The sequence below is a fragment of the Neomonachus schauinslandi genome, chromosome 13 (assembly GCF_002201575.2).
Source record: "Neomonachus schauinslandi chromosome 13, ASM220157v2, whole genome shotgun sequence".
NCBI lineage: Eukaryota > Metazoa > Chordata > Mammalia > Carnivora > Phocidae > Neomonachus > Neomonachus schauinslandi.
The window spans coordinates 61,449,227-61,468,611 of NC_058415.1; the positions used below are offsets into that span (position 1 = coordinate 61,449,227).

The 19,385-nt window shown below is 50.2% G+C and overlaps 1 protein-coding gene across 1 annotated transcript in view; it reads right to left on the reverse strand.

Moving 5' to 3' along the window:
• Positions 1 to 10,499: 10,499 nt before the first annotated feature.
• The window catches only part of ANKS6 (ankyrin repeat and sterile alpha motif domain containing 6), a gene marked incomplete at its 5' end in the record, with an annotated part of 44,110 nt that continues 35,224 nt past the window's right edge, over positions 10,500 to 19,385 (reverse strand). Inside the window, 2 exons of the mRNA XM_021691626.2 lie at positions 10,500 to 10,604; positions 17,807 to 17,923. Coding sequence (XP_021547301.2) covers positions 10,500 to 10,604; positions 17,807 to 17,923 — 222 coding nt within the window. The remainder of the gene's footprint in view (positions 10,605 to 17,806; positions 17,924 to 19,385) is intronic.

Sequence of the window (19,385 nt, forward strand, 5' to 3'; positions counted from 1 at the left end):
CTCAAGAAACGTTCTGCTTTTCATCTTGCAGAGCCCGTGGGGAACCAGAGAAATCCCAAGTCTCATGTTTCCCGGAGAGCAACGTGACAATGCTGGAGCAGATACCAAAGGAGCAGAGATCCCCAGAGAGGAAAGAAGGGGACTTGAGAGTTGGGAGGCTTAGATTCAAATGCCAGTTTTATCACCAATTTGCTGTGTGACCTTGGGCAGGCGCCCTCCCATTCTGGGCCTGTTTTCTCTCTCATAATTTGGAGGAAAGGTGAGATGCTCTCTAAGCACTCTTCCAGTGTCACCTCTGCCTTCCGAGCCCTCCCATCTCTGTCCCTGGACACCACCTCCAGCCTTCCCTCCGGGCTTGCAAAGCCTAGGAGGGATGGGAAAGGGTCTCCCAGCATGTTTTCTTTCCACTTAAGCTCAGATTTACTAAGTGACTTGTCCGCATTTTTGGGGGGGGGGAAGTGACAGCTAATGGATAAGGAGTACCTCAGGTGCTTTGTCTGGATCTGACCAGGGAAATCAGCAGGAAGACAATCTCTAGATTGCTCTGGGCTGACGTTACTGCTACAGGATGATGTTAATTCTGCTGTTTACAGAAATAAGTCCAGTGTGAGTCGAGGCTTTTTGGTGTTTAAAACCAGATGGTATTTCCTGCCTTGATCAGCCTCAGAGCTTTGGTTCCCATGACAACCCTGAAGTTCCACCTACTGCAACTTCCCTGGTCTCCAAGCTTCTTCCTCTTCCACCATTGTGCCAGGGCCCCTGGAGAATAAAGCCACTAAGTAGCATGTGCACAGCACTTTACAGTTTACAACACACTCCAGTATTTATTATCTCACTTACTCCCCACCGCAGCCTCACCAGACAGAGTTTGCTGTTCTCTCCATTTCACAGACGGGAAAACCAAGGCCTCAGAGATGAGCTGATCTGCCCTCTCAGCCCGAAGTAGTGTCAGCTGGACTCAAACCCAGGTTTTATGACTTTGAACCTCATGTGGGGTCAGCTACAGAAGGATAAATATGAATGCCCTGCCCTGCAGACCATTTACTTGCTCTGGCTTCTAAGTGGTCAATTCCATACCTATATTGGTGATCAAGGTGTAGCATCCCTCAACAAGTTACTTGACTTCTCTGTGCCTCGTTTTCTTCATCTATGAGATGGGTAATTATAATGGTACCTGTGGATGGCGAGAGGATTAAATTAGCATGTGTGTCAAAGAACGAGTGCTTACTGGATTTCAGTGGGCCCGAGAAGCCCACTGAAAGCCCACTTAGTTCTACTCTAACCAGCATGTGACCTTGGGTGGGTCACTTTGCTTGTTGTCCCTGGCATCACGGTATTCAGAGGGATGTTACGCATGATGAGGTTAATGCACGGAAGGGTACGGGAGAGCACCCTCTCTCACACCACTTTGACTAGCAAGGCTGTAGCTTCTAAGACAATAACATGCAAGTGTTACTACCAATCCATCACGCAGAGAGCCGTGCCCATAGTTCTCTAGTTATAAGCTGTCAAAAACTCAGGAAGCTTGGAGAGCTCACTGAGAGTATCAGCAGGAGCCCATTTGGAGGGTTTTCTCAGTTGGGAGATGTCCATCAAGGAGAAGGGCTCCCTGGGCCCCCAGTCCTGGGCTCTGTATCCTGGAACCCCCATGGGGCTCTGGTGAAAGCTACACCTGATCTCGGGGCTCTCAAGAGAGGGTGGAAAAATGTAAATGTGTTACATCTTACACATCAAAATATTCTCATTGATAATGACCTGTGCATTTCTTTAAAAATAAAAATAAACTTTTTAAATAAAAAACGTGACCCAGGAAGGCTGGGTGATCCACGTACAAGTGGGTGACAGAATGTGGATCAAATAGAGCTATTACACAGGTCTAAAGAACACAGGCTGCACCTTGGGCTTTCTGGCCCAATGCTTTGTTCTGTGTTCTTCCTAAACAATTGCAGATTGTAAACTGAACTATGTGTGTTAAGTTCATTGCTTTGCAATAAACAAATATTTTCCATTCATTCTTGCAATTCGTCTGGCTGGGTGCATCCCAGGCCCTTGCTGCAGGTCCATAACCCAGCTTCTCTGATAGCTAGCAGCTCTGGGGGTCATTAATGTGGCAGAGCGCAATGTCCCCTGTACTGTGGCTGGTGCAGAGCTCCTTTGGCCCTGACCCCCAAGGAACAGGGAGAGAAATGAACGATTAAAAGTGGCGGATGCCCCATGAGCACTCGCCCTGTGCCAGGCGCTGTGCTGAGCTCTTGACTTGGATTCTCTCAGTTAATCCTCACCCTGCCCTGTGAGCCAGGATTTTCACCACCCCCCCGGGGATCATAAGCTCCACGAAGGCAGGGACTTTGCCTTGTTCCCTTGGTGCATCACCGGGGCCTGAGACGTGGTGAAGGAGTGTGTCAGCCCTCATTCCAACAACGAGGAAACAGAGCTTTGCTTACCTGAGGAAGGCTGCCAGCACCCACAAGCCTCTTGGCCAGCCTGGGGCTCCAGGCAGCTTGGTGGGTATTCTCTCGGAGGGTCCTGACACAGACTCTTGACCACGGTCCCTGGTGAGGAGTTAGTAAAATCAATTTGCCCTGAGGTCACCTCACTGATGAAGCCAACCTACAGAAGCCGCAGCGACATGGGTATATGGCCTCCAGTTCTAGATTCTTCTTTATGGCTGAGGTTCCCCTCTATACACACACACAGCCTCCCCATTTATAAACCCTGCTCACAGGCTGGGTGACCCAGGAGCAGACTCCGAGTGGGCATTAGCCCGTAGCATGTGGTTTGGAGCTGTCTTGGGAGGGACCCTCGTGGCAGGATGGGGGCAAGTGGGACTGGGCAGAGGGAGGCGGGGGTGCAGGGCTGGTGGCCGCCGCGGTGGGCTAAGTGGGAGTTGATGGGGTTGGGCCCCTCGGAGGCATCGACTCAACAGCTGAAGAAGTCCTTCATCCAACGGGTGTCCATGCCAACACAGAAGGGCTTCTGAAAACACTCATCTGTGACTCAACGGAGTGTTTCTGATTGTGATGAAAGTGGAGACAATTAATTCAACTGAAAGAGCTGTGAGCAAGTGAAGCGGAGAAGCTCCGAGGCCCTTGGGGAAAAGCAATGAGAGCCAGAGAAAGGGCAAGTGGCCTGGGGCGAGTGAGGTTACCTGGCACCTAGAGAAAGTTCCCGCCTTCCAAGGGGACTTGCCTTCCCAGAGCCAGGACAAGGACAGCCCCGCTCACACATGAGGGTTTTCTGTGCCAGGCCCCAGAGACGCTGGCTTGAGACCCTCCATCCTTCTCGACCCTCTGACGAAGGGGACAGAGAGGTGTGTGTACATGAGTGTGGGGTGGGAGAGAGAAGAGAGGAAGACCCTAGGGTGCTTATGATCTTTCACCTTGATGAAAAGGTCCAGATGAGCAGACTGACAGGAGGAGGAGGGAGGGACAGCCAGCTGATGAGCTCTCCTCTTCTTCCTTTTTTTTGAAAACTCATGATAAAATGTGTATCACCTAAAACTTACTCTTTTAACCATTTTAAAGTGCACAATTTCTTGGCATTAAGTACATCCGTGATTTACAACCATATCATTATTTAGTTCTAGAACTTTTTCATCACCCCAAAAAGAAACCCCCTCCCCAGTAAGCAGTCACTCCCCATTTCCTCAGCCCCCCAAACTCTGGCTCTCTCTACCTCTTTGCCTATTCTGGACGTTTCACATGAATGGAATCGCATAATATGGAGTCTGTTGCCTGGCTTCTCTCACTCAGCATAGTGTTCTCAAGGCTAGTCTATGCGGCGGCACTTGGCAGCATTCCGTTCCTTTTTATGGCCGAATAATATTCCATTGAGTGGCTATAGCACATTTTGTTAATCCCTTTATCTGCTGAGGGCCGTCTGGATGTTTCCACCTTTTGGCTACTGTGAAAGGTGCTCTGAATATTTGCATACAAGTTTTGTTTTGTTTTTTGAATACCTCCTTTCAATTCTTTGGGGTATATACTTAGGAGTGGAATTGCTGTGTTACATGGTAATTCTATTTTTAACTTATTGATGAGCCACTCCGCCCTCTTTTCATAGATTTTCATAGAATCACAGGGCAGGAAGGGACCTCAAAAGTGACCTAACAGTGTTTTTCTCAGACTTTTAGATTGACACATCAGTAAAACTAAAACTACCATCACCACCACCCCCTCTCGCTGAGTAGGAGGGACTTGCATCAAGGCCGATCCTACAAAATGCATATATTGCCAGGTAAACTCATTGCCTTCTTGTTTTTCTCACATCATCTGCACCTTTGGGTCATTGGGGAACCAACTGCTGGGTAAGATCCTCAAAGTGTGAATCCCCCTCTGCAGCTGCCCTGCTATGGGCTCGCCCAGCCTCTGGGGGCCCTTCTGGGGAATGCTCCCCCTCCCAGGTAGCTCTGCTTCCTGGAATGTTCTTCCTCACGGAAAGCTGGCTCTACTCCCATGGTCTCCCCAGCATCTTTGCTCCACCCTCTGGGGCCCCACAGACCTTGGCCTCCTTCCAGCTGCTTCAGGACTGGAACCCACGCCACCTTCCACTTCCTGTATGTATGATCTGTAGCTCCAAGCGCGCCCCCATGAGGCACTGATAGCAGAACAGGTGGAGATGAGGCAGTCCCCTGACTTGTAAGAATTCTTAGAACAAAGAGAATCTCCCAGCTATTTATAGTGTTTCATGAGCACACACATCCCCCCAACTAGCCTGCCAAAAAAAAAAAAAAAAAAATTGTGAACAAGCCATACAGACTAACAGGTTTTATTTTTGTTGTTGGCTGGGCTTATACCAATTTAATGTTTCTGTGTCGGAAGGCAGCAAGACGTCCTGGAGAAAATGTGGCTCCTCCTAAGAGTAAGAGGTGAGACCTGCATTCAAACCCACTGTCCCTTGTTAACTGGGGGACCTTGGTGAGGTTAATATCTGTGTGCCACAAAACAAAGGAACAAAGAAAAAGAGAAAGAGACCAGGAAACAGACTCTAACTATAGAGAACTGGTGGTTACTGGAGGGGCGGGGGGTGGGGGGATTGGATGAAATAGGTGATGGGGGTTAAAGAGGACACTTAGGGTGAAAAAAACAAAATCTGTGTGCCACAGTCACTGAACTGGTAGGAAGGGAATTAGAAAGCTGCTTGAGGGGGCACATGTGAAGGAGGCAAGGCAGCTTACAGCCACGCCAGCACGCCGTGGGCACCTGCTCTGTAATGGTTATCACTGGAAGAAATCTGAGCAGCATTTATGCCTTCGATGAGCAAAATCAAAGTGGGAAGACAAATTCACTGGTATTTGATATACATTTGGCAAACAAAAGTCCTTTAAAGAATCAAGTCCCTGCATGGAAATAACACTAAAATAATAATAAAAGTAATGTTTGATGGGTGAAGAACATGGGAACCCACTCTGGAGGGCTGAAACAAAATGGCAGCCTGGTCTCTTAACAAAGCCTACAGTGGCGTTGCTGAGGACTTAAGGTAAGGCTAAACTCCACCCCAGCCACCTGGAGGGTGGAGACAGGGTCTCCCTGAAGAGACAGCCATGCCCTTTGTCCCTTAGCCCTAGGGAGCTGGCTTCGACAGGAACTGGGAACATGGTGGGGTTGGCTCACGCCACTGGGCAGGGCCCTGAGGAGGGAGTCCTGGATGGTCTCTGCCTTAGAAGGAACTGGAGACAGATGAACTGGGCTTTCTGCTCTATCCCACTACCAGTGATTCTGTTTGATTCCTCTTCTGTCACCCTAAGCTTTGGTGAATCACTGTCTATAGAGACTGGCTTCTTAGACGAGGGGCTGAAATTTCAGGCAGGGTCTAATTGCCTCTTAGACAGCATGTTACAGAGGAACAGGGGCCCCCTGAGGCCAGCGGGGAATCTGGCAAGCCCTCCAGAAATATTTAAGGGGAACCCACCCAGAGGAGGTGATTCACCTCCCACCTCCTGGGGAGGAGATTCATTCTCCAGGCTGTCCTACAGAATTTGGTATTGACTTTATCAGGGAAAAACATCAGGTGTCCTTACATGTTGAACAGGATCTTTTAGTTAAAAAGACATGATTATCTTGCTTGAAATAGACAAGGGCAGATGGGCACGGATGATGCTTCACAACCCCTTCAGGCTGTGCTGCAAAATCTTCCCAAGAAGGGTCCCGAGCTTTGGGAGGTGTTCTTGGTGGACGGGTCAGTGTAGGTGCCCACAGCTGCCTAGACCGATCCTGGCCCGCATGGCTATGTCCTTGGGCAGCTCCAAGGTAGGAGAAAACTGGAAGGGTTTCCTGCTCCTCTTTGTTTGCTGGATCAGCTCCTGCAATTTGGCTGGAAAGCCTTCCTGCTTCTTTCTGTCCACCTTGCTGGGAATCCCAAAGACACAAACACCCAGAGTCAGGACTGCTGGAGTGTGGGGATCCTCTGTCAATCCTTGCATCCTTGGGCTCTGATGCCAGCAGAGCCATCGAAGCTGCTGCTCCCTCTGGCAGGAGGCCCCTTCTTCTGGCCTTACTCCCTGCTCCCCACCCCAGCTATGGCTATGTCTGGGCAAGTGGGAGGTGGGGGTGGGGGGGAGGATGGGGAGATAGGAAAGAACATTGAGATTGATTTCAAATATGCAACCATAGTGGAGATTTCTCAAGTCTGCACGGCTCCACATGGTGTGGAAAGGGCTTTCTCACTTGCATCTGATCTTCAGCACCGTGGGGAGCACTGGCCCCTTCTAACCAAAAGGGAAAACTGAGATTCAAGAAGAAATAAGCCTGCTGTTACCCAGTAAGTGGCTGAGCCAAAACCCAGTGCTAGGGTTGACTCTAGATTCAGTGCTCTTTCCAGGGAGACAGACTGCTTCTCTGCATTTTAAAGAAAAGAACGCAAATCAAAAAACCAACAAAAACCCAACCCAAATCAGAAAAACAGGTATCTAACTTAACCCCAGCCATATGTAGTCCACAAATGTTAGATGTGGACTAACTTCACACAGGCTGTCCCCTTCTGGGGGCCCTTTGGCTTATCTGCCAGCCCTCTCCTACAGGGCCAAACCTTAGCCATCACAGATGACGTGCTCGGAGCCAGGGACCCAGCACACACCTTCATTACAAGCCTCCTCACACGGCACCGCAATGCTTTATTTACATGCTTGTCTCTTTAAGACACTGTGGGCTCCTTGAGGGCAGAGATGGGTATATTTTCATCTCTGGATCCAAAACACAAGCAGGGGCATGCACAGGCTGGATGCTCAGTGCATGTCTGTCTGGTGAATGCAAGGATGAAAGAGTAAGCATTCTCCTTGCAAAACTAGCTGGCTTCCATGTGACCATGTGGCACCGAAGGAAGGTGGGAGCACCCCTGGCCCGTGGGGGGCGTGGCACGAACACGAAGCACCCGCGGGGTGGGGGGGTGTGTGGAATCCGGCACTAAGGCTGGGAAATAGTGCCCTCTCCCCTGCTGGAGACCCCCTGCAGAAGATGGAGAGTCCTCTGAGCCGGGTCCCAATCACCCAAAAGTCAGGGGACTCCCCTACCCTGATATCCTACTGCCAAGCAGGGCACCTCTGCCAAGAGATGCTAGGGACAGAGGACGACCAAGGACCCCTGAGCCAGCTGAAGCCCCTGAGTGCCCCCTCACCCTACTCCCAGTGGCTGTGAGTCCTCGTGGCTGCCACTGTCCCAGTAAACGCAGGTTTCCCTGACAGTGTCCCAGGAACCTGTCTTGCAAGAGCACCGTGAAGAAGCACTCTGGGGGCAAACATAAGGGGCCTGCTACATGGCCCCCTCCAGGAGGCCCAACACGTGCAGGCACGCTGAAGGTCCTGAGATGTCCTGCAGCAAGACAACCATATTAACTGGGCTTTTAACCCAGTGCCTGCCAAACCTATTTGATCACAAAGCCTCACCCCACTTTCACATATACACTCCCTTGATTCTTCCTTATGAAAAACCCATTAACATCCCATGGAAGTAGTGTTCCAAGGCACACACTTTGGGGAATGCTGGTTCAGGACACTGAGCAAGGGAAACACTGTGGCGGAGAATAGCCCCTTATAGGCAGGCGGGGGTGTCACCAGGAAGGGGGAGATCATGGCCCAGAAAGGGTGCCAGGAATCTCTCATCCAGCAGCACACAAACTGCCTGGGAGAAAAAGCCTTAGAACCACTTGAGTCCAGTGGAAAAGATAAGAGAGGCATCTCTCCTGAGCTTCAGCTTTCCCATCTGCAAAATGGGAATCAGCCCTGCTCTGTGTGGGGTCATCAGATGAGATCACGGGAGCTTGCACTGCGGAAAGGTGCTCCCTCCAGCACAGCTCTTGTATGTGGCGGATGTTCAATCAAACGTACCTGACAGGATGCTGCACAAATAGAGGGCTTATGAAAAAAAACAGGACAGCAGCAAGAAGCACACACAAAACCTCAAAGCATGTAACTCAGGGGCCAATGTATTTCAGGGGCAAACAACCCTCAACCTATTGAGAACTAACCCCTGAAGACACCAGTCCATTACAACAGTGAGAATACCCGGTGCTTCCAGCTCCAGGAGCCTACCTGGATCAGTGGAAAAGGCATGGGCCTGGAAGCCCGCCTGATCCAGTTCTAGGCCAGCTCTGCCCACCACCCCCCCCCCCACCCCGGCCTGGGTAACTGGCATGCAGCTTCACTCCATGTCTGTCTCCCAGATGTGCAGGGTTCTCCAGGGTGACGGGGAGGATGGATGACACAGGTCAAGCTGCTGCACGCAGTAGGTGCTCAATGACCACGTGTCCTTGAAGGCCTGACTTTGAGGGATATTCATAAAGATGCCTGTCGGTGATGGCTAAAGTGAAGCCTCTCTCCGAGAGCAGTCATGCTGCAAGTCGGCTGCTGCTGGTGGGAGGATGAGAGGATGGAGGGGCTGGCACAACAGGCAAGAAGCCAGGGGAGGGGGAGCAGGCTTTCGTGGCTGGGGAAGGACACGAGAGGCCACGCCTCCCAGGGAGATCAGCACGCAGCCTGGTGGAGCTCGTGGCAAAGACGAGAACTCTGTGAAGGCTGCTGTCTACTGGGCACTTTGTGCAGACCAGTGGCTCTCGGCCCTGAGCAGGAGGCCAAGTGACCTGTCCCAGGCCACGCAGGTGGCCAGCCCCGGGGCTGGAGGTGAACTTTGAGCCAGAGTCCAGAGCACAAACCACTCTGCCATGCTGCTTCTCGAGGTTGGGACTGACCATTCATGTCTTCTCCTGCCTATCAAGGTGCCCAAGGGTGGGACTGGCTCTAGCTTGTCTCTGTATCCCCGGCACATTACAGAAATGCAGCAAGCGTTGGTCAAACAAATTATTTACTTGAAAACACTTCCAAAAGCTACTGGATTTTAGAAGTCAGAGCTCTGCTAATGTAATAGGACATGGCAGAAAATGTTAAGAACCGATTCCCTTCTGAGGAACATAGCATTAACAGGGTGTACAAGAAATTCCAAACACTTGGCTTCTTTGTCTAGAAAATCTAAGCACCAAAGTCCTTCCACAATGTAATATATTAGGGTCTTTGGCTCTCCCTTGAAGTGCAGGAAGGCCTACAGTGACATGGGGTGAGCAGCGTAGACTATCAGAGCATCATCCTGCCTGACCCCCAATCTTACAGGTGAGGACACTGACGGCCAGAAAGGAGAAGGGATCCAAGATCACACAGCAGGCCTACTCTTTTTTTTCCTACAGAAAAGGCTGCCGTTGCAATAAAGAAAAACACGTTCAACATACACATCCTGAACACCTGTTGTATGTTGTATGCTGTCGGTGCAGCCAAGTGTTAGAACAGAGTTATAAACAAGCAGTAAGGGACCCTTGGGGCTGAATAGTTAGTTCTCTGTAAGGGAGTCAGGAAAGGCTTCACTGGATCAGTGACTTGGATCACAAAGAACAAGTTAGAAGTTTTACAGGAAGATGTGTCAGGGAAGGCTAAGCTTCCTCTAAAACATGTGCTGCCCTGGCTAAGTGTAGACTTGCTGCTGGGCAGCCACCGCCTGAACAAAGACTACATTTCCCAGCCTCCTTTGCAGCCAGGTGGGGCCATGTGACTACTGGTGGCCAATGGAACGTGAGCAGGAGTGGCTAGAGCAGGAGCAGTCAAGAGAAAGGTGGTTAAGAATGGCTGTGCCTTCTCCACCGTCCCTTTCCCCTTTCTGCCAACCAGAGGCAAAGATGCTGAGGCCCCTGGGGATGACAGGGCCACAAGGTGAAAGGAACTGGGTCCCCAAATCACAGTGGGAAGCCACCTACCAAGCAGAAGCAGCCATACGGGACTTCATGTGAGGAGAAGTCTACTGTGTTTGAGTTCCTTACGGCAACAGCATCACCAACTAGGACAGCAGGGAAGAGAAGGGGAGACGGGCGTTCGGGGCAGAGGGAACGTGACAAAGGCACAGCAGTGTGACCAAGCGAGGCGTGTTTGAGGGAATGGGGAAGAGCTGATGCTGGCTGGAGCAGTGGCTATGTGAGGGCAGCACTGAGATTCAGAAAGCTCACGCTGGTGACCACAGGAGGGAGGATCATGTACAGGGATTGTTTCCAGGGGCCCTGGTGTTGCTGGCGCTGCTCTCAAAGGAAGAGTGGAAGTTGTGAATGGTTTCCTGTAAAATTTGTCTCTCGCGTCCCTGTGGAGGAAATTGAAAACAGACACAAAGTCTCATTAAATCTTTTGACTATTACTTCAATTGACATAGTGTTGATAATGTTCAACTCAAACTTGAGAAACCCATGGGTGTCTTGGAGAAAATAAATTATCTAATTAAAAGAGTACTGAGTTTAATAAAAACATGCTGACTCAGAATGTCCCCTAGCACTCATAATCACAGCATGTCAAGGGTGAAAAGGGCGATGCAGGGATCCAATCCCCCAGACAAGGACAGGACACAGAGCCCAGGCAGCAGGACTGACTTGGCCCAGGTCACATGGCCTGCAAGGGAGGTTTTCTCCCCATTCACTGTGTGTGTCTTTCTAGCTCTCAGATTTCCAGGGAATTGAGTGGGAGCTGAATTCTTTCTGCTACACAGGGAGAGTTTGAACTGTCTAACTCCCCCTTGCCCAAAAGATGTCAGATTGCTCTTGGCAGTGATTCACGCCCATCTCACTCTACCCCTGCAGCACTCCCCCCACATCCCTACCCCTTAACACACATGGTTTGAGATGGGAAAAGAGGGAGGATGTGGATGTTTCCTTCCGCCCAGAGAACATCTTCACTGAATACCTGGCTGAGAGGCAGTGATACACAGAGCTTAAGAGCAGAGACTGGAAGCAAACAGCCTGAGTTCGAATCCCATTCTTACCATTTACTAGCTGGGTGGCCCCGAGCAAGACACTTAATCTCTCTGGGCCTTAGTTCCCTTATTTATAAAATGGGGATAATAATAGTACTCAAATGGTTGCTGGTGACATCAGACCCTGTGTGGGCAGCAGGAGGCTGACAGGTCCTGTCCTCAGAGGACAGCAGTGTGGGCTAAACACATATTTTTTAAAACCAACAAACGTGGTCAACATGTAAAGCAGATTAAAAATGAATAATCTCGGGTGGCTCAGGCGTTAAGCGCCTGCCTTAGGCTCAGGTCATGGCCCCAGGGTCCTGGGATCGAGCCCCGCATCGGGCTCCCTGCTCCCCGGGAAGCCTGCTTCTCCCTCTCCCACTCCCCCTGCTTGTGTTCCCTCTCTCGCTGTGTCTCTTTCTGTCAAATAAATAAAATCTTTATAAAAAAAAAAAAAAGAATAATCTCTGGCAGACTGTTCTCTGCTAAGAGTAAAAAGAGAAAAAAAGTCCACTTGAGTGAGCTCAGACTTCAAATTTCCTCTTCTTTCATTTTGTGGACTCTCCAGACCCCAGGGGGCCCCTCCATGAGCCCTGAGCAGGGACCTCTACTGCCATCAAGGCCCCCTAAACACCTGAGCGGACGGTAGGACTGCCCGGTATGCCAAGCCTTCCAAGTAAGTTAAATAAGCTAGAAAAATGCCCTCCCCCCCCCTAGAGCCCGGGCCTCACTGTCTTCTGACCCCCCGGAGTCCAGCAACACAAACCTAAAGGCTGCAGGGCAGAGGGCAAGGCAGGGATGTGGGGTCAGAAGACAGTGAGTCCCTAACTCTACTGCTCCCTGGCGGTGGCGTCCCGGGCAGGACCCTATTTGCTGCTGGGTGGATAGGAGGACATGCTGGGACTGTGAGGAGGCTCGACCCGATATAATGAATGGGGTGACACTGTGCAAACTGCAGAGGGCTAAAAAACTAACCAGGAGGGATGATGGCCATGTCGCTATTAAATGCTACCTTAGCCTGAACTGCCTCAGAGACGAGGTCAGGGCAAGCCAGGGTTCCAGCACTCTGCCTCCTACTTAGGAAAGAGCCACAGACGATGAAAACCATAATTGTTCCCCGTGTCCACAGCCGACTGAAGAGGACGACAATAAATGCCCCTTAGGAACCCCTGAGTTTCAAAGGACCTGCCTGAGGATTCTTAAAAGGGAAAAAGCGAACGGCCATGAAACATAGAAAAAAGTGTTCAGTCTATCCAGTAGTTAAAGAAATACAAATTAAAATGAGGCACACTTGGGGCGCCTGGGTGGCTCAGTTGATTAAGCGACTGCCTTCGGCTCAGGTCACGATCCTGGAGCCCCGGGATCAAGTCCCGCATCGGGCTCCCTGCTCGGCGGGGAGTCTGCTTCTCCCTCTGACCCTCCCCCCTCTCATGTTCTCTCTCTCATTCTATCTCTCTCTCTCAAATAAATAAATAAAATCTTTAAAAAAAAAAATGAGGCACACTTTTTGGTCTCCCAAATTCATGAAAATCTAAAAGCAAACTGAGAGTACTCAGTCCTGGAGGGGATTTGCGGATACTGGAGCCACACGCCCACAGCTGGTGGGGATGTTCACTGGCATTTTCTGGAAAGTAATTCAGGAAGAAGTGCCATATACCTTGATTTAGACTCTTTGACTCCACGATTCCACTTTTAGACATCTATTCTGAGGAGATAATTAGAAAGCCTTATACACAAAGTTGCCCACTGCAGTGCTATTAATAGAAAGTTTGGATATCCACATATCCAACAAGTAGGGATTTAAAATAAGGTAATTTTAGTACATCCATGCAAATGTATTATATTAAAAAGAGTTTTTAATGACATGGGTAACTGCATATATTTAATGTTAAATGAAGAAAGCAGGATGTAAAATTATAGATCCAAATTTATCTCAGCAGAGAAAAACATTTGGAACAAAACACTGCAGTGATCTTCCCAAATGTGAACAGCACTGGCCTCTGGGTGGTTGGATCGTGATTCCCTTAAAAACTCTTTTCACCTTTCCGGCTGTGCAATTTTAGTAAAATGAATGTGCGCTGCTTTGATAATCACACACAAAAATGGCAATATTACAGAAGCAATGGCTTAGGAACCAACTGAAGGTGAAATTTCTGGTTGACCTTCTCCAACATATAAACGGTTTGAAACTAATCAACTAATAAGCGAACTCGAGTACACATCACAGCTTGAATCCTGGAAGGGGGAGGCTCAGACAGAGGCCCCTGGCTTGTAAGGCTGAGGATCTATACTGCTTTGCTGGTATTTGTATGGCAGAGCCAGGTTTCTGATTATTATTCATCAACAAAACAAAACAAACATAAAACCTTTTAAGCTAAAATGTTCAAACTATTTTTGATTGTGCAAAAAATACACTTTAGATCACAACCTTATTACATGTAAATTTATACAGCTGAAACAAATTTACCCTCCTACCTGCAAAGAATGTTGACATTTTCTATGATATTCTGTTTTTTTCTTTTTTAAAGATTTTTATTTATTTATTTGAGAGACAGAGAGAGAGAGCTAGAGAGCACAGGTGGGGGAGAAGGAGAAGCAGGCCCCCCGCAGAGCAGGGAGCCTGATGTGGGGCTCGATCCCAGGATCCTGGGATCATGACCTGAGCTGAAGGCAGATGCTTAACCGACTGAGCCACCCAGGTGCCCCAACTATTCTGTTTTTTAAAATGCTGCTTTAGTGAACCACTAAATTGGGTCCACAACCCCCAGCATGCTGTGGACCACAGCCATGAAGACACTGGTGGACAAGGGAAGCTGGGCCTCCCCTCTCTCATGGGTCCTGGTCTGGGTTCTTGAATGTATCCAGAGCATTTGAGCCACCAATGGGTACTCTCTTGGCTGAGGCTGGGTTGCAAAAGAAAAAGTATGAATGCTCACGGGGGAGTGGGTGCCCTGTAGCAATCAAGGAGGAGGCAGAACACCCTGAAGTCAGGGTGAGAGGGGTCCAGCCCAGAAGAGCTGAGGCCCAGGGCATCCAAAGGCCATCCAAAGGGCTCCTGGCAGCCACGTTCGGCCTGAGAACTTCTTCGCTCTAAGCAGCAGCACCTAGCTTCAATGGCAACTCCAGAGTAGTGCACCAGATTATTAACCTGTTTTTGTAATATTTAGCTTCTCCCAATCATGCTTTTGCTCTAGGACACGCTGTGATGCATGATCCTCACTCCCACTGGACCTTCCCTCTGCCCCTATTTCCATGTGGAACTGCCTGACTTTGAGGGTGGATGCTGCCTGTGGGAGGGACATGGGTGGGACAGAGCAGTCCCTTCGGTCTGGCAGGTTGGAAGCACCCAGGTCTCCTGGTTGGGAGCTGGTCAGCTGGTGCCCCCAAGGAAGACCACTGTTACAGAAGGACTGTGTCTCCACCACCCAAATTCATATGTTGAAACCCCACCCCCAGTGGGATGGTGTGAGATGGTGGGGCCTTTGGGAAGTGACGGGGCTTGGGTGAGGTGACGAGGGTGGGACTCCCATGATGGCAGCAGTGCACCTATAAGAAGACAGGAAAGACCTGGCTTCTCTGCTCTCTGCCGAGTGAGGACACGATGAGAAGGTGGCAGTCTGCACCTTGGAGGAGGACCCTCACAGATCTCAACCATGCCGGAAGCCTGATCTGGGACTCGCAGCTTCCATGCTGTGAGAAAAAATTCCTCTTGTCCACGAGCCACCCAGTAGATGGTCCTTCGTGATGCAGCCTGAACTAAGAACCACCAACAGCTGTCAACACTTCTGCTTCTCTAGACTGGGCCTTGTTTGGCACAGCATGCAGACTCTTACAGGAATAGAGTACGGGGGCAATGAATTTGAGAGAAAATGAAAAAAGGTCCCAGTTTGTGCAAACATTAAGAAAAATGTTTTCCTTTGGAGTGGGCTTGAGATGTCACATCATCCACTCTGATCATGACAGTTAAGTTTCCTAAGATTAGCAAGCCAGTCCAGTCTGCCTTCTTTCTGTGATCCTGGGCCACAAGGGCCATGGTCACTGAGGGCAGAGGGGAGGGTCAGGAAGCATTAGCAGCTACCATCTACCAAGCCCTGGGCCAGGCTTTTAGTGGCACCCAGCTCCTGGCCTGTCCTCCCACATCCTCCATGGTCCTCCCTGGCCCTACATCTAGAATCTTTCCTGTCCTTCTTCAGCTGGCTTGGCTTCCCCCACCTCTATCCTCTCCTTGGCTCACACATCTGGCCTCTGGAAGCCAGGAGCAGGAAGGGTCCTGCAAACTTTGAGTCAAATCCCCCTACCATTGCTCACCTCCCCTCTCCCAAGAGCCCTTGCCCTTACTTGACTGGGTCCCCTCAACCACCTGGGGGCTCATCTGTCCCCTCTGGCCTCCCCTCACACCACACCTCTTGCTCCCAGGTCTAGCACTTCCTGAGTTCTTGAAATGCACTGTACCTCCTCTTACCACAGGGCCTTTGCACATGTGCTTCCCTCTGCCTGGTCTGCACTCTTCTACCCCTCTATCTGAAGGTTCCCATCTTTCTTCGGATCCCAGCTCTCCTGCCACTTCCTTGGGGATGTCTTCCAGGACCTTGCCTTTCCAGCCCCCACTTGAGGTCAGGAGCTCTGCTTTACACGCACTTGTGGCTCACGCCGAGGCAGGGCAGCATAGTGGTCAGCACTCCAACTCTGGCTTTGCCACTTACCAACAGCATGACCTCAGTCAAGCTCCTTACCCTCCCTGTGCCTCAGTTCCTCCACCTATAGACTGGAGGACCTGGCCTCAGTGGCTTTTGTGAAGTTAAAGGAATGACTAGATGTGACATGCTGAGAACAGTGCTGGGTACAAAGTAGCCTCAGAGCCCAGCGCCCACATAGTGCTTGGGACACGGCAGAGAATCCAAGGGCTATTTTTCATGACCAAATCAATGCTCTAAAGACTTCAGTGCTTGCTCTGGTTGATCGATGCCCCAGGGGCTTCACTTCCCTGGGTAAGCCCTTACTACCAGCCAAGACTGGCCCACTTGCAGCAACTTCCAGCAACCCCCCCTGCCCCTCACATCTCAAAGCAGAGCCGAAACAGTGCTGGTCTGGGAGTCAGGGCTCACTATCCATCTCTGAGCCTCAGCTTCCCCGTCTGTAAAGTGAGGTAGCCCAGGCCCATGGAACAGGTGAGGGAACAGGTGAGCAGTGTTTAGCAACGGGTCACTTACAGAAGAAAAAGAACAGACAGTAAAAACTCAAGATAAAACACAGGCACCAGAAGCACTGCCAACTAAATCACTCAGAAGGACCACCTTGCACCCTACAAACAGGTAAAATAATAATAATGATGACAGCAAGAGACCCAACCCCCACCCCACCAACCCCAGTGGGGCTGGCAGGAGCCACCTGCACACAGCACGGTGCTGTGGGAACATACGATGAAGACCTGGGTGAGGTCCTGCCTCACTTGCCTGCCCAGCTCTCCACCTGGGCAGCTGGACAAGGGAAGTGTGAGGATCCGGCCTCCTTGGATTAACTGGGGAAATGTATGGGAAGTGTCTTGTGAATGATAAAGTGCTACATGAATATTTATTTGCTGTTGGCACTCTAAGTCTGTTCAATATTTCTGTGCGTACCCGGCAATACATAGAAAGAACCGTAAGACCGGTCACGCTCTCTGACAATAACCTCGCATCATGGAACACAGCCCGAGGAACAAAACAACAGAAGAAAAAGGAACAAAGCAGAGATATCCATTATGGTGCTATTTGTAATGGCAAAACCCCAGACACGGCATGACTGTCTAACAGGAGGGGGGCTGTCAGGCAGAGCGTGAAACAGCAACAGGTAAGCAAGTCCCGTACACTGTTGAAGTGAGACAGAAACGTCCATCCCACGTTAGGGAAAAATCCATGAGGCAAAGGAGCCTGAATAGCCCAACAGCTACTGTGCTACTAAGGTTTGCAAAGTGAGTGGTGATTTGCTTCTCATGCATTTTTTTTTATTGTTTTTCGCATGTGTGCCTTTGATGGGGGTGCATTGTTAATCTTTAGTTTAAAGCTGATGAAACAGAAATTTAACACTGGACAAAAATGTAGGATGCCAACAGTAACAGTGACTGACGGGTCTGTGTGTGCCAGGGGCGCTGCTAAGCTTTGTGGTCCTGGCAACGACCCACCGCCCCCAGCGGATGAGGAAAGCACGGCTCAGGGAGGTGATGACTTCTAGGGGACACAGTGAGTAAGGGGCAGAGTGGGCTCACCCCCAGGTGGGCCTGACTCCAGAGTCCCTCTTATGAGGGCTCTGCTTCCACTGTAAGCTGGAGGGCAATACCCAGCCCCATGGGTTGAAATTACCACAGGGAGCATTTTTGCTGAGTCTATGAGAAATCTGGAAAAGGGACAGGGAGGTAGGGAGCGCTCAGTGGTGAGAAGTGTGCACACGGGGCCGTCCTCTGCCAGATGTGCCAGAGGAGATGGAATCAGACCACAGATGTCCTCAGGAACACGGAGGGCTCAGGATCCTAGTGAAGCTCTCTGCTGTTTGAAACAGGAAAAAAAGATTGAGAACAATACCTTGCCTGCATTCAGTTCAGAAATCGCTGCCAAAATCTGCTGCCTGGATCCATCTGTCTTAATACCCAGCTCCTTCAAGTCGCCGTCGGTGAGCGTGAGGAATGCTTCCATGTCCACCTGGAAAGAGAGAAGGGGGATTCATTACCATCTGCTTTGGGTGCCACACCTTTTTTTTTTTTCCCCATCCACACCAGAAATAGCCTGATTATGAGCTATTAGTGCTTATTAGCAATGAAGTAATTATGATTTACTACTTCCAATTCCTGACTTTATGATGAAAGTTTAATGGAAAGTATTAGTATTATTAAGGACTAACTCTCCTCAGCTCTAGGCCTGGGAATCCCAGGACAGGTGCACTGTAGAAGGACCCCGACCACTGAACAAGGAAGGGGAATCTCTGAGACCGGAATCTGGGTGGCCGGCCTGCTGCAAATCCAAGGCTGCTCTTAGAAGGTTGATCCCAGTGCTGCTGCATTCCAACAAGATCAGAAACCGCACGGAAAATGGGCATATATGGCGGGACTCAGCATGGCTCCCCCCAGAGGACCAGGGAGCTGTAGACTCTGGAAAGACAGAGTGAGCAAGTCAACGAGCAAAGGCAATAAAGGGGAGAAGGGCCACAGAGAACCGAAGCGGAGAAGGGCTCAGAACAAGGGCATCTCAAAGCCGCACAACCCTGGGCTGCTAGAGCTGAAACCCTAACATTCCTGTCACCCCAGCTTGGGCCTCAGCGCCAGGCGAAGAACCAACGGGGCATCCTGTTACGTGGCCGCTATGTTGCGGCGTCCGTCCTGCGAAGGTCAGACGTGGTTCGGAGGCAGCAAGCACAGCGGATGGAGGCCAGCCCTACACACCCCAGGTCTGTCCCGGAGCCTCGCTGTCAGGTGACAACGGGGAGGACACAGAAGCTAACACCACGTGCGAAGCACCTTCTGAGTATTCGACACAGACTGAGTTGTTTAAACCTTACGACAAAGTATCCCCCATTTGGGGGCGGGGAAACTGAGGCACAGGGAAAAAACCAAGACTGGAACCCAGGCAGTGGGCTCCAGAGTCCCTGCTCTTCTCTGCGGGGCCACGTCACCCTTGATGCTGCAGCTGTAGTCCCTGGCCTGGAGGTGGCGGCCTCCTTGCTAATGTGACTTGATGTTCCCTAAGAATTAAGGGGTTCTATCCCCTGTATGGGCCCTTGCAAATTAGACCCCAAAATGGCAGTCATCTGGGAGACAGACAGGGCCTCAATCCCCACTTGCTGCATGGGGCACCTGGGCAGGAAGCTTACCTCAGTTTCCCACCTGAAATGTACGAATCCTCCCCTCACCTAACTTACAGGTGGTTGTAGGGTCTACCCAGAGGGCTTACACAAAGCTTTGCAAGCTAAATTATAAAAATATTATAGTTTTATGTGATATAATATTGCTGTCATTTAAAATTAAACTTTCATAACTTACTGAAAATCCTTAGTTTTTCACTTTAAAAGTAGGCTTTGTTTTCTATTCCCCCAGAGATACTGAAGATTTTTAAAAATTTTCAAAACATTTGATGTATGTGGAGATAGAGGAATTTTTTTCTGAAAAAT